Genomic DNA, 15620 nt, shown 5'->3' with positions numbered 1-15620 from the left:
TATAGAATATCAACATCTATATATGAATCTATACAACTCCTTAGTGAAAGAGAAAGTTTAGAATGATGAAATCTTGCATACCTTTCAACATCCGTGTTGCGAGAAGACAGAGGAATAGAAGTTGAGAGAGAATTATTATCCTTGGGTTTCACCTCATCACTTGCAACAGTATATGGGATAGCCTCTTCAGATTCAGATTCATCTAACATTAGATGTAAGCATGTAAGTACTTTTCCTAACAAAGAACGCCAAAAGAAAAATATGGAAGCGAGGAAAGAGGCAAGAAAGAGAAGACAGAGAAAACTCTATTGAAGGACAGTGATGTGGAGATAGATGGTCACCAGATTTGGTTGTGATAGAATAATGACGAGGGTCAGGGAAACCAAATTCAGATATTCCTTCATTTTCTCAATTCCATATGATTGAAGAAGAAAATATAAACAAGTATCAACAAAGGTCTTCATATTCATTATTTTCATATTCACATTTTCATACATTAATGCAAAACCAAAACAAACAAACTAAGCACTTGAATAAATAAAATTTAAACTGCAAAAAATGCTCAACAAAGATATCTTTAAAGAAAAGAAGAAAAACAAAATCAAATGTATCCAGTAATTCATTTTCTTACTGAAAAAACGAAACATAAAAGCAAAAAGGATATTCTTCTCTTAGAGGGTTATTAATCCTATATCCATAGAAGTAAACACTTCCATTTTCCCAGTCATGCGATAGCTCGAAATCTCTATCGAAAACCATGCCTAGATGTTGCTGAGGCAGTTTTGTAGTATACAGTGTTGCAAGGACTAGCTTCTTTCCATCAACAGTTGCAAACAAGCAAATAGATTCATTTCCTTTCTCCTCTTTCAACTTACCAAGAGAAGCCTGCGGAAGAAAGCATATTCTGATTCAACATAAAAGAGTAAATGAATTGTAACAATAGGATTAAGGAACCACAAGCTCGTCGACGCTGTAAAATTGAACCGAAATAAGTTACTACCAAAGTATCTAGAGATCTAATTAGCTTATAATAAGTTGCGCCGAGTACAAATACTACTAAAATAAAGCTTAATGTAGCCCATTTATACATTCAACTAAAACAATAATAATCTTCCAGAATGATATTGAAGAAGCAAACGGCAAGAAAACAGTGCAATTTCAGTTGCTTTACAAGAAGCAAGAGTAGATGATGCGATCAAGGAAAATAAAGTGCAAACAAAAGGCATAAATCTGAACAAATTAAATACTTGAGACAGACGCAAAATCATGCCCGCACAAGACATAACGGGCAGAATCTCCCCATTTTTCACCTCGACACCTGAAAATAAAAATCACGGAGTAGATAGTTTTACCGCCAAAAGATGGGGAGTATATATGGCTGTAAACAGTTGAAATCCAGAAAAGGCATAACAAAGAAATTGGAGAGAGAGAAAAGAGTTCTACCCCAAAACTCCATTGATGAACGAGAGTGGGTTTGGGTTTGGGTTCGCGTTTGCGTTTGCGTTTGGGATGAACATACTTGTACATATTCTTCCATGCATCCAACCGGACGTGGGGTACACTCGAATATTTACCATAGTACCAAAAAAAGAAAAGGAAAAAAAAAAAAATTTCATGTACCCTACCCGTTTGGCTCCCATTAAATTTCATTACATTACATTTCTTTTTTCTTTCTTCTATTTTCAACCACACAATCTTTTATAAAATAATATTACACGCAAATCGAAAATTTTTCTTTCTTTTTCAACCACTCATTTTTTAAAAAAATATTATTACACCCATTTTCATTTTCAGAAAATAGGGGCCATACGTGGGCTTAATTTCCCGTGAATTTGTTATAAGAAATAAAGAGAGAATTGTGACGACATCGCCATTGAGAAGCTAACGTTTGGGCCAAATCTGTGTGGGACTTATGGTATGGGCCTTGGCCTGTAGGTTCTCATGCGTAAATGTTGCAGAATGCATGAGATGTAGAGTTGCAAGCTTGCACCTGCAGCCATGGCTCGGCTCTAGTCACCGTTGGTCAGTTCGTTCGTTGCAACACACAACACTGGATCTTTACTCCATGGAGCCCGTAGAGTAATAATATGATGACCACCAAGACTTTACACGCTCAATTTCACGAACTCAAATCAACATATCAAGCCAAACGATCCAAAACACCTCAAAGCCTTCACCCACGATTGCTAGAAGTTTACCTTACTTAGAGAACTACCACTAAAGGAGGGCTAAATCACAAAGGAGACCACAAAGGTTTTGTGAAGGTTGAAGCAAAGATGGCAGAGAAAGAGCCGAGAAATCGTCCAATAACACGCACGGCATATATAGGCCAAAGAAAACCACAAGAATATAAGCATATCAATTGGGTAAAAATAAGGTAAGTATATTAGTTTACAATAATGAGTGGTAGGCCCAATTGATATCAAATGGGTTGTCAAGTGGATCTCAAAATACTAGTCATCCAAGTAAGTAACGAATCGAGCCATGAGCAACACAATTTAATTAGGTTGCTTCAAATGATCCAATTAACTTTTTGGGTCAGGCCATTTCAATTTAGGCGTTGATCTATCATTCAGTCATTAGGTCAATGCCGACTAAAAAATTAGATCGAGTTAACATCGTAACCCGGGAGATCGTTTGACAACAATTTTCCCAACAACCTCCACCTTGGTGTCCAAGAACCTGCAAAGAAAATATATCTCTCATTAATGACTTCTCTAAAGGAAAACCGACAAAATTGGAAATTATTTAGATGTACCAATGTTTAGAAGATCATTTCAACTTCTAAACTTTGTAAATGGCAGCAACAACTTTGTGCTCATGTCTGAATATTGCATATGGATTTTTTTGAGTCTTACCATCTTTTGTGATGTGAACCCCGTAGCAACTTAGACTATGAAACCCACAACTAGATTGATGCAAAACCCAAGAACGTCAATTAATAACCAGTTTGGAATGAACCCAACAAGATGAAACAAAGAACCCAAAGATAACGGTGATGCAATTGACCCCTTGCTTACAAATTGAAGAACCCACGATCCGGTGTTAAACGTCACAAGGAATTATCCTTGATAAGTTCTAAATTATTATTCAAAGAAGAACAAATTAGAAGAAAGCAAAAGCCTCTATTGAATTCAATAATAATTGTCAAAGGTCTTTATACAATGTAATGGATAGAGTATTTATACCAAAGCTAAAAAACCTAGCTAAAATCGTGCAAAATCATCAAAATATGGAAAGAAGTCTAATTGATATCAAATTCTAACAAAATAAGGAAATTCGCAAAAAAATTAAAAACGCATCAAATTTTATAACCATGCAGCCGCATGGTTGTTTTCCATGCGGTTGCATGGTTGACCCAGAAATCTCCAGCGAAATTCTTGTCTGTGGTTGTGCGATCGCAAGCCATTAAAGGGATGCGGTCACATAGTTTTGCGGTTTAGCCTCTTCTTCGGCCGCTTGTAACACGTTGATCTATTTCACTTCGACTTTCGATCCGAACACAAAACTCGTCCCATTTTGAGTCTCGAACATCGTCTCATCAATGGTTTCTTGAATGAACAATCTCATCGCTTGTTTCACTTGCTCTACCCTCGATCGCGTCATCGGTCTACCTTCGATTATCAATGGGTCTCTTCCTACACTCGCCTTTGTTTGGCTCGGCTCTTGGATCACATCATTTTGTGATACAATATCTCTAATGAAGGGTAGTCTAATATCAATGTGTTTAGTGCGTTCGTAAAAAACAAAATTTTTGCAATGTATAAAAGACTAACTATCGGAATATACAACCACATAATCATTCAAGACACACAGTTCATGAAGCAAGCCTCTAAGCCACAAAGCCTCTTTAATGGTTTCGGTGGTAGCAACATATTTTGACTCTACTATAGATAGTGCAACGATATGTTGTAACTGTGATTTTCAACTAATATAAGAGTTAGATGAAGTAAACACATAAGAGGAAGTTGATTTCCTATCATCTCTATACCCCACATAGTCCTCATCTACAAAACCTTTTAATTTCACTCCTTCTTTCCTAGTACTAAACTTTAAATCTACATCACTAAACCAGCAGCCACTTTAAGGCTTCCCAATGTTCATGACTCGGATTAGACATATACTTACTGAAAGTACTAGCAGTAAAAGCTAAATTCCATTTAGTGCAAACCATCAAATACATAATGGAACCAATCACATTAAAATATGGAATCCTACTCATGTATTCTACTTTATATTCATTACATAGAGCCTAATCTTTAGATAATACAAAATAATTAGCCAAAGGTAATGTAACAGGTATTCAATCGTTCGTATCAAATTTTTTTCAACACATTTGAAAAATAAGGAAACTGATGCAAAAATATTACTAAATTTGACCTATTTCTTTCAATTTTCATGCCTAAAATTCTTTTTGCTTTACCTAGGTCTTTATGTCAAATTCGTCACTCAACTTTATTTTTATGTTATTTATCCATATAGGTGATAAACCAATCAAGAGCATATCATCCACATAGAGCGATAAAAACACATAGTTATTATCGGCATCATTACGTTGAAAATATAAGCAATAATCAAACTTACTTCTTTGAAACCCTATAGTGAGTACAAAAGAATCAAATCTTTTGTACTACTGTCTAGGCGACCGTTTTAAGCCATATAAAGCCCTTTTACGGAAACATACATGATCAGGTTTTAGTTTGTCTTTAAAACCTTTAGATTGATTCATAAAGATTTACTCGTCAAGTTCACCATGTAAAAAAGTAGTTTTTAAATCAAATTATTCAAGTTCCCAGTTAAAAAGTACAACCAATGCAAACGTGACTCTAATAGTAGTGCACTTAACAGCTAGCAAAAAAATTCATTATAATCAATACCCTCCTTCTGTAGGTAACTCTTTGCCACTAACCTAATTTTAAACCTTAAAGGTTCAGAAGCACTAGTACCCTCTTTAACCCTAATGACCCACTTACAATCAATCGTAGATTTACTCTTAGGTCTAGATACTAGCTCTCAAGTTTGATTCTTCTCTAAGGAACTCATCTCCTCTTTCATTGCCCTAAACCACTCTTCAGATTGTTCACACTTCATCGCTTCCTCAAAGGTTTTTGGCTCTCTGTCAAATAGCTTCTCATAACACTAGCGTGAGCAAAGGCTAGCTCAGATTCATATTCGAATCTCCTAGGCTCTCTCATTTATCTTCTCCCTCTATCCCTAACAAAATTGTAGTTTGCTAAAGGATTTTCTTCCTCGGGATGCTCATCTATCACTACCTCATCTCTATTCTCCACCTCAAGTTTCTGAACTCAAGTCTCCACCTCATTTGGAGTAGCAGGGACAGATGTGTTGAGCGTTCCTAACTCCACTTTAAACTGATCTCTCTCTTCACCTTATTCTGTTTCACTCACAGGTTCATGTTCCATTCTTAAGATAGGGCATTTCATCCTTGTTAAACATGATATATCTACTCATAATGATCTTAAACCCATTTTGGCTTCTATCCCTAACACTCACAGGGTAGCCTAGAAAAATAAATGTTTTAGCTCTCGATTCAAGCTTCCCTTTACTCAGGTGGGAAAAAGTAGCATATCTAAAAATTCTACATAATCACTTAGTTTACCAGACCACTTTTCATGAGGAGTATCACCAATCAATGCAACAGATGGAGTCAAATTAATCAAATAATAAGCAATCATAACAACTTCACCTCAAAGCGACTTTGGGACTGCAGTTTATCAAGTATGGTTCTATTCATCATTTTCGCTACCCCGTTTTGTTGAAGAGCGTAAAGGATAGTCTTATGCCTTTTTATTCCATTTTCTTTGCACATATTGTCAAATTCAGTGTTTCAAAACTCTAGGTCATTACCCGATCTCAAGAACTTAATCCTTTTGCCATTTTTGTTCTCTACTTGTCTTTTCCAATTATTAAAGTTATGGAAAGTGTCAGATATCCTTTAAAAGATAAGCCCACAAAATTCTCGTGTAATCATCAATAATAGAAAAGAAATACCTATTTTTACCCGAGGTAGGATTATTAGCAGGACCCCACAGATTTGAATACACATATTCAAGCATGCCTTTAGCTTTATGAACACTTGTACAGAAAGAAGTTCTATGATGCTTACCAAGTACACAGAGATCACAAGATGACAAATCAAATACACGGTCATTATCAAATGCTCCTTTTTTATTAAGAAGCTTAAATCCCTTAATGCCTATATGTGCAAGCCTATTATGACATATGTGCGTAAACAACCTTGGTAAAAAAGATAGAGGAGTTTAAACTTCCCATCACTTCTCTAGTAGTGATATAAATGTCGTTTTTTAGTTCCTTTAACAGAGATTAGCGCACCCTTAATTAGTTTTAATGTTCCATTACCAATTTTACTGATGAAATCATCTTTTTCTCTTCCTACTGAAATTAAGTTCCTAGATAGTTCAGGAATATATTTTTAACATCTTTTGAGATTTAGACAAAGTGAGTGTCAAACTTTATATTAATATTACCAATTTCCAGCAATAGTGTAAGCAAAATTGTCACACAGCACAATATGCCTAGTATTAGATTCATACAGGTTTTCAAACCAATACTTTTCAGATGTCACATGAAAAGATACACCAGAATCAAATATCCACTCATGCAAATAGAAATTAGCAATTAGATTTAGTTCAATGGTATAAGCAACATGACTTGTAATCATATAAATTTCACTATCATCAGCATCAAAAGCAGAAGACAACACGTTTACCTCATTTTTCTCTTTAACCTCTTTCTTATCATTTTCCTTATAACAATCTTTTATAAAATGCCCAGTGTACCCATAGTCATGGCATTTTCTAACCTTTGATCTAGACTTACCATTGCCCTTATTTTTTTCCTCCATTACTACTTGACTCTTTACTACTTTAGTATTTATCATAACTATTTTGCCAAAACTGAGGGCCACCCCACATCATATGAATCTCACCACTTTTCTTATCATGTTTTTCAGCTCTAATTTTTATCCTTTTACTTCTAAGTAAGTCAACGATAATTTCAAGCGTCAAAGTGTTTCTAACATACTTAATTGCATTTTTAATTTCCTTATACATGTCAGACATAGAGTCAATCAAAATTATAGCTTTGTAGGTTTCAGACACTGTCTCTTTACAGTTAACGATATCTTGGAAAAGTTTGTTAAATACGTCTAAATTGTTATCAAGATCCTTTGAACTATCCATTTTAAAGCTGAAAATACGCTTAAGTAGGTAAAGTTTGTTTGGGGTAGATTTGAGCAAATACAGATCTTCCAATTTTTTTCAAAGTTCTTTGGTGATTTTCAATTTACCCAACTTTCTCAATAAAATATCAGACAAGTGTTAAATGATTGAGGTATAAGCAAGCTCATCAGCTTCTTCTTTTTGTTCTTCTGAAAAATCAACAGGAAAATTGCCCTCAATGGCTTTTGAAACATTTTGTTGGACCAAAATACCCTTCATTTTTTATTGCCAGATTGAAAAAACACATTTTTGGTAAAAATCCCAAATTAAAGTTGAGTTGTCATTTTTACGAATCAATCAAAAATGCACAAAATTACAATCAAACCACATACAGTAGTCCTATGTATGTCTAATCACAAGAAGATTTCAATCACAAAAACGACAATTATATCACAAAGAACAATAAGTTAATTTATCAAAATAAGTGCTCAGTCGTAACAATTAGGAGCAAGTAATCCTAATTTCTAGTACAAATAATGTTACCTCTTCACGGTAACCTCAATCCTATTGTCACCCCCACACGGTAACGCGCTAATGTTGAAATTTAACAAGATAAATCAATTTACCAGTGCAGACCTATTTGAGTCCATAAATTATGAGAGATGCAAATTTGCTACTTTAGGGCCACACTATTCGCCCTAAAGATTTAGCAAATGTACTAACATGATTGTCCAGCAATCACTTGTCGACCATCCAGGGGCAAAACTGTTCAAATTTTCTTGTGTAACCTAAAACAAGAAATAAACAGTATCAATATGTTCAGGAGGTCGAAATGAGTAAATTGCCCGAAGAGAGCTTGTCAGAATGTCCAGCTAGGTGCCGTCATCGGTCTGTCACCAGCTACTGCCACCGGAGTTGCCTCCACTTGCTGGTTATAGGTTCGGCCTCCATTCGTCCAATGGAGATCTCGTTTGGCCGGAAATCATTGATTTCAAATTCGAGTAATTGAATAAATCGTGTCCCTCTTGCGATTTTGGCCGTATCTTCCTTTCCAGAGCTTTGATAGCAGATATAGAGCAATAATATGATGATCAACAAGGCTTTACAAGCTCAGTTTCACAAACCCAAATCAACATCTCAAACCAAACAACCCAAAAAACCTCAAGGCCTTTCACCCACGGTTGCTATTAGTTTACTCGCTTAGAGAACCACCACTAAAGAGGGTTAGATCACAGAGAAGGAGACCACAAAGGTTGTATGACGTTCGAAGCAAAGACGATAGAGAAAGAGCCAAGAAATTGCCTAATAACACGCACGACATATAGAGGCCGAAGAGAACCACAAGAATATAAGCATATCAATTAGGTAAAAATAAGGTAAGTCCATTAGGTCACAATAATGTGTCATGTACCCAACTGATATCAAATGGGTTGTCAAGTGGATTCCCAAAATACTAGCCATCCACGTAAGTGAAGAACCGGGCAATTAAGTCAAGTTGGACAACATGATACTAGCAGTTTGTGCAGCCCCCAAATTCCTAGCAATCATATCTCTTATTTTCAGCAATTTCTTGACCAATGGGGAGTATCTTTCCTTGTCGTGTACCCTAAAAAGTCCTTCCCTTGAAGGTAATCTTAGTTAATTCTACCCACAAGGTATCCTTTTTAGAATGAATATTCCTAAGAACTTTGGGAAGAAGAGCTGAATTCCAGCTTTTAATATCTCTAAAACCAAGGTCATCATCCTCTTTCGGTAGGCAAATGGTACTCCAAGCAACCAATGGTTTTTTAGTACCCTAAAGAAATTTTAGCAAAGCTTAATGATCTTCGAGGCTACTATAGATTGGATGAGAAAATCAGAGAGCCAAAAACAATCCACAGCTTGTAGTATGGCTCTAACATGTTTCCATCCTACCCGCATAAGAAAGATGAGATATTTTCCATGCACAAATGTAACTTGAAAATCTATCAAGGAGCACATCATGAGCTGATTTTAATTTCACGGTGACAAGTGGAATTCCCAAATATCGGAATGGCATAGATCTTTGCTAGCATTCATGCTAAGTCTTGACATATCCTCAAACTTAAAAAGATAATACATCAAAATTCTCACCGACATAAAATCACCTCTAGCAAACAGCATCAATCATTAGCAAAAGCTAGAAGTGTGATCTTCAATGGGCTACATTTAGGGTGATAGTTGAAATCACTATTCTCAATTTCTCCTTTCAACGTTCTCGAAAATACTCAAGACAAAGAACAAACAAGAATGGAGATAATGGATCACCTTGTCTAATCCCTCTTCTATCTTTAAAGAAGCCATGCAGACTACCATTGAGTGCAGTGGAGTAGGTAAGAGTAGAAATGCATTCCAAAATCCAACCAATAAACTTAGATGGAAAGTCCAAACCTTCAAGTATGCTTTTGAGAAAATCCAATTCACCAAATCATATGCTTTCTTTAAATCATTTTTGAGAAGGCATCTTGGGGAAACTCTTTTCCAGTTGTATTGTCTTAAAAACTCTTGTGCAAGGTGAATGTTTTCGGTCATGCTTCTTCCCTCCACAAATGCTGTTTGTGCTAGATCAACAATGGATCCCAATATAGGTCTCAATCTAGAAGGAAGAATCTTTGTAATGACCTTGTAGACCACAGTACAACATGCAATTGGCCTATAATCTTCAACGAACGATGAGTGATTTGTCTTAGGAACCAAAGCAATCATTGTATGATTTATTTATTTAAGAAGAGAAGAGGAGTTGAAAAACTCTTTGATATCCAAGCCCTCTTTTTTTTTTCTTCTTCTTTTTTAAATGTATATCCATCCGGCCCGGCGATTTATCATCCCCAATACTAAACAAAGCCTCTTTAATCTCTTGATCCAAAATTTTGCGGGTAAGTGATAAGGCTTGCTCTTCCATTAGCACGGGTTCATGTTTCATAACCTCGGCCTCAATAGGTTGTATGGGACAATTTTTTCTAGTAAGTCCCCATAGAAGCTCAAGAATTCATCCACCACTTCCTTATGAAAAGAAATATAGGTCCCATCCATTTTTCAAAACGGTAGCAATGTAGTTCCTCTTGTGAATTCTCTTTACCACTGAATGGAAGGACTTAGAACACTTATATCTATTCTGTAGATAAGTACACTTAGGTTTTTGGTAGTAAAAACTTCACTCAGCTTTACTAAGCATCATGGCCTCTTTCCTCAATCTAGCTACCTCATGTTAAAGATGAACATTTGTAGGGTTACCTTGCAATTCCAATTGTGCCTCTTTCAAGATTCTAGATGTTGTTTCAATCTGAGAGGAGATATGTGAAAAATTCTTATCATTGAGCCTCCTAAGTACCCATTTAAGAATTTGTAACTTTTTACAAAGAGTAAATTGCTTTGTTCTAACAATCTTAAACAAGGTCAAGAAAATTAGCATGCTCCACCCACGTGTTAAAAAACCTAAAAGGTTTTCCTTCGCCATCTTCTTGTTGCACTCCGAGAGACTTCCCAAAGGCAAAAATTCAGCAATGCTATGAATCACCAATTGCAACCACATATCATTAATCATAGCTCCATCTATTTTGCTCCAAACTCTAGTGTTGGTCCACATGTAAAAGCATCCAATAGACCTCATATCTGTAAACCAAACATTAAGACAACAATTTTCGAAGTCTCTAATTTCATAGGGTGTAACATCCACACTATTATACTTTTCATCAAACTTAAGCATATTGTTGAAATCTCCCATAATCATCCACGGTAATGAGCAATTTATCCCAAGTTCCATGATATTATTCCAAAGAGACCTATGAGCAACAATAATATGGAAAACATATAGAAAACTTGATTGAAAGGATATGGAAGTTACCTTGCATATAATAATGCAATGAATGGCTAGTGCCGTAGACTCCATCTCCGTCAAGTCCGCCTTCAAAGGATCCTATAAGATCAAAATTCTACTAGCACGATGCATGATGAAGTTATTCACTTGCACGTGTCCTTAAAGATTCCTCAACACACTCTGTAGCTTAGTAGGCCCAAGTTTTGTCTCCAAAATTCCCATAACGTCAATATTATGCGTTTTCATTAAGTGTTGAACCCCATTTTGTTTGAGGGGATGGTTTAATTTCCTAATGTTCCAAAAGGGAGATTCCATTCTTCTTATACTTAGCAGTAATTACCCTTCTTTGCTCCTCAAGCCTTTCTTTCAATTTTTTATTACTAGGTGATTTAGATGTTGCTCCATGCGGAATCGAAGAACATTCTGCTACTAACATAGCCAGCTGATTGTTAACATTATCAAGTACCGAAATTGGATTCTCCCACTTTTCTTTCCATGACTCATCTCCTTTTCCTATGAATAACCTGAGTAAGCTGATCATCATCTAAAGCCTTATGCTGCCCTTTGTGAACATCACTGATAACCTGTTGTTGTCCATTTATGTCTGCCTGATCAAAATTATCTCCAGTAAGCTGTCCAATCGAACCTGCTTGAGGCAATCTGTCCACCGAATGCTGTCCAACAACATCTGATTTAGGCAAATTGTTTCCTACAATTTGTCCAGCTGTGTTAGCGTTAGCCAGTCCGTCCCCAGCAATCTGATTTTGAGTATCAACCTAAACTTCAACCTAATTTTGCTTGCTAGCCTGAGGTTTAAAGTAGCATGTGGCTGTATTGTGTCCATCGAATGCTGTCCAACAACATCTGATTTAGGCAAACTGTTTCCTACAATCTGTCCAGCTGTTTTAGCATTAAAAAGTCCATCCCCAGCAATCTGATTTTGAGTACCAACCTAAACTTCAACCTGATTTTGCTTGCTAGCCTGAGGTTTAAAGGAGCATGTGGCTGTATTGTGTCCAAACATCTAGCAAATACCACAAAATTTAGGCTCATACTCATACACTACATGTTGAGTTCTTAGTTTCTCGGTAGATAAATTCATTTGCACGATCGCACCAACTCTTTAGAAGCATCTATTTCCACAAGAACCCGAGTGATGTGATCCGCATAAGGCAGTTTCGGGACAGAATCTTCAGAAATTTCACAAGTTTCCTATTTTGATTGTAAGTCTAATATTTTGCCATATTTAAGTTATTTTGGACTCTTTTTCCAATTTTAATTAGATTCTAGGGTTTTAATATAAATAGGGATTATATTTTCCATTGTATTCAGAACTTTTGACATGATGAATTAAAATAGAGAATTTTTTCTCTAGAAGCTTTGCTTCAATTCTTGTTCTGGATGGAAAAAAATCAGACTTATCAAGATTGATAGTCTTGTGGTGTTCAAACTTGGGTTTTGATTCTATAATTCTTTGTAATCAAAAGATCAGCATATCTATATGATTGTGACAATTGTTTGATTCAGTGTTATTGGGCCAGATCTACAAAATCGAGTGATATTAAATTAATTTGTGTAATCAAGAGGTCCGCATATCGTCGACAATTTAGGTTGCTTGGTTCCAAGTTTGTTGGGTTGAATCCAAAACCTTGCTTTGGCTTTTTTGGGGTCGATTTTTAATCTTGATCGTGGGTTTGATAACGTTTACCTACACAGGTTAACATCACCGAGCATATGATATTCTCCTTGATATTGGTGAGCTTATCCGTTGAAATGGGATTGCCAACCTTTGGAGCAATCTTAGATAAGACTTTCAGATTCCAACAATCAAGAGATAACCCCGGTAATTTAATCTACACCGGCATAGAGCTAATTCCATCATCATCAAATTCAAAACATTCGGGCGTAACCTTTAACATTAATGGCCTACCAAACATGAAGTAAGGTTCCCATGTAGCACAATAGCTTTTGAAGTTTCATTTACAAACCTGAAAATTAACCATCCACTATAATGAACAAAATATTGGTACTTAAACTTTCGAGAGTCACGCATTTGAAATAATGCCTTCTTTCCCGAAAATCTAAGGGCAAAATAGCCAACAAGGCAAAATCCCCACGAAACATCCACATTATCCGCGACTTTGATAATATTAGGCTAGTCAACAATTATCAAAGTGGCGGATAATGTGGGATAATATTAGGCTAGTCAATAATTAATTCTAGCTTGAGACCTTCATCCATATTCCTATTGTCCTTGAAAAGGTTGACCCATGGAGCTTTGGCAGACTTTTCTCCATCAATAACAGCTTTTTTCATAACCTGAGGTTCCCCAGTCGAGCTCCTTGGAGTCGTCCTCACCAAGTGTTTGGGACACACAGTGATTTAGATAGCTCTTCATTAAGTCCACCATTGGCAAAATATAAAGCACCAATATTAGAGACGAGAGCAGCTGAAGAAGACCCAATAACCTTGCTAACCTATTGGACGCTGAAGAAGACTCAATATTCTTGCCAACCTATTGGGCCACATTTTTAATAGAAGACTTGGACAGGCCCAATGGAAGTTTAAGTGGTCCAATAATTCTAGATGGCCCACCTTTTTTCTTTCCTAGTCTAAGAATGAAGAATTTCAAGAAGATATGTGGGGAGCGGTGAATGAAAGAGAAGAGCCAGTTTCATATCAAAACGGCAATAATGAACCCAACAGATGATAAAAACTATAACATTGATGAACTCAGCCCCTGTCAACATTCCTGATTGGTCCAAAATTTACGGGGAAATCTCAAATAATATAATGGTAATGATTTTTTAGTAGTTGGGAAAATGATGAAGAAGAAGATGAAGATAATAATGGGAATCTGATACTACCACATGAATTTTGTTGCTAGAAAGCTTGCAAGGAACCAAATTTTTTCATTCTCTGTGTCTGTGTGTGAAGATGCTGGAAGGACCTTCAAAGGGAGGGACTAAGCAGGGTAAGAAATGCTGTTTTAACCAAAACTGGCTTTCTTGAATAAATTGTATGTTATTGCTCAACTTCACGGTAGTGAATGGTATTAAGAATAATTAAAATTTATCGATTGTTTTGTGTAGTCTCGTCCTCTCAAATGTGACCTTGATGGGAATGCCGTGGTTTAATGCAATTCCATGTATATTGTTAATGAAATTCTATGTACTAAATTGTTTTTGTTGATTTAGTTCAATTTGAATGTAATCAAATTTAAATCATAATGATTTTTCAGTTTTGGATGGTTGCTGCTGCTGCTTCTTTCTTGGAAATACAGTAATATATACTGGTAGCATCATTTGACAACTTCATAGATGATTACAAACTATGTCCCTATTTGATCTTCATTTTAACTTCTTTTTCTCCAATTTCATTTTTAAACGCTATTTTATGATATCTACAACCTTTATTAGCACTCATATATTTAATCAATTTTTGTTAAAATTTTACTAAAAATATTATTTTCTAAAAGTGGAATGGCCATTTTTGCTTACAAAGTGTCTAATTAGAAAGATTTGATAAGGAAACAGTGGTGTGTTTTAAAACTTGACAACTTGTTTAGATTTCCCTAATATCTTAAGTTGCTTAACATCTTGATCATAAAAATATTAATTTTTTCGAATCTTTCAATAAATGAGACATGTAGATCATGTAGAGTAAATTGGAAATTTTATAAAAGACACTTTTAGAGATGAGTATCAAAACGTCATCAACTTACTTAACAAGGCATAAAATGTTAAATATATTTTATATTAAAGTATTTGTTCGACCATCAACTCTACTCTTCATTCGACGGATGATGTTAACATAAACCGTAGATATCTATTTTTCTTCTTAATTCCCCTCAATTTCCTTTTAATCAGACAAAGCAAAAATATCAGCAAATAAAGAGCAAAAAATTAATTTTCCATTTATGTCACAATTTTGAATTATGAAATATCTGAAAGGTGATTATATTGCCTCCACAACTTTTTATTGATTCACAACATTTTAATTGCAATTGAACTTTTCAATCTTTGCTCATTGTAGCATATATTTCTAACCTTTTTTGTCGAATTCTTTTCTCCAACCTTTCACTAATTAGTACGTCTCGTTCTTGATAATGATTTGTATCAAAATATTTTATTTTCATGCCTTGAAATGAGAGGAAAATTAATTTTTTTTGCTCTTTTTATTTATTTACTTTTTAAAAGTATGATGGGAAAATAATTTGCTTTACACAATTTCAATGAATTTTTTGATATAAAACGGTTATCAAATACAAAATATGTTAACTAATGGAAGTTTGAGAATAAGAATGAAATGAAAAATAATTAGGGACATAAATGCTATAATAAGTAAAGACTAAGAATCTTAAATACAATTAAAATGTAGTGTAAAAAAATAAAAAATTGTGGTGTGAATATAATTACCCATATTTGAATAGGGAACAGGATATTCCAACAACTTCAATTTTTAATTGAAAAATGAGTTAATTATTTTATTTTGGTTCATGAATTCATTCCAATTTTGACGGAACAACAGGCCGGAGAACTGTAACACAGTTTCTTACCAGTTTCATATTGTTGGATTAATAA

At 35.1% G+C, this 15620-nt stretch overlaps 1 protein-coding gene across 7 annotated transcripts in view; it reads right to left on the bottom strand.

Moving 5' to 3' along the window:
* Nucleotides 1–1501, bottom strand: part of LOC111397350 — a 30042-nt gene extending 28541 nt beyond the window's left edge. For 6 of the 7 annotated variants that reach the window (XR_002703220.1, XR_002703221.1, XM_023024223.1 and 3 more), the window contains exons 1-5: nt 1444–1501; nt 1248–1318; nt 665–885; nt 342–352; nt 82–202 (exon numbers count right to left, since the gene is read on the bottom strand). Coding sequence is in view for 5 of the 7 variants with exons in the window: in XM_023024223.1 (XP_022879991.1) it covers nt 82–202; nt 342–352; nt 665–885; nt 1248–1318; nt 1444–1456 (437 nt within the window). In the remaining 2 variants the exon portion in view is untranslated. Of the gene's footprint in view, nt 1–81; nt 203–341; nt 353–664; nt 886–1247; nt 1319–1352 lie in introns of all 7 variants that reach the window. The other variant, XM_023024226.1, reaches the window with a different exon arrangement.
* Nucleotides 1502–15620: the final 14119 nt, after the last annotated feature.

This window comes from Olea europaea, chromosome 7 (assembly GCF_002742605.1).
Source record: "Olea europaea var. sylvestris chromosome 7, O_europaea_v1, whole genome shotgun sequence".
Lineage (NCBI taxonomy): Eukaryota > Viridiplantae > Streptophyta > Magnoliopsida > Lamiales > Oleaceae > Olea > Olea europaea.
The sequence above is the reverse complement of the archived record's forward strand: the minus strand, read 5'-3'. Positions and strand labels throughout refer to the sequence as shown.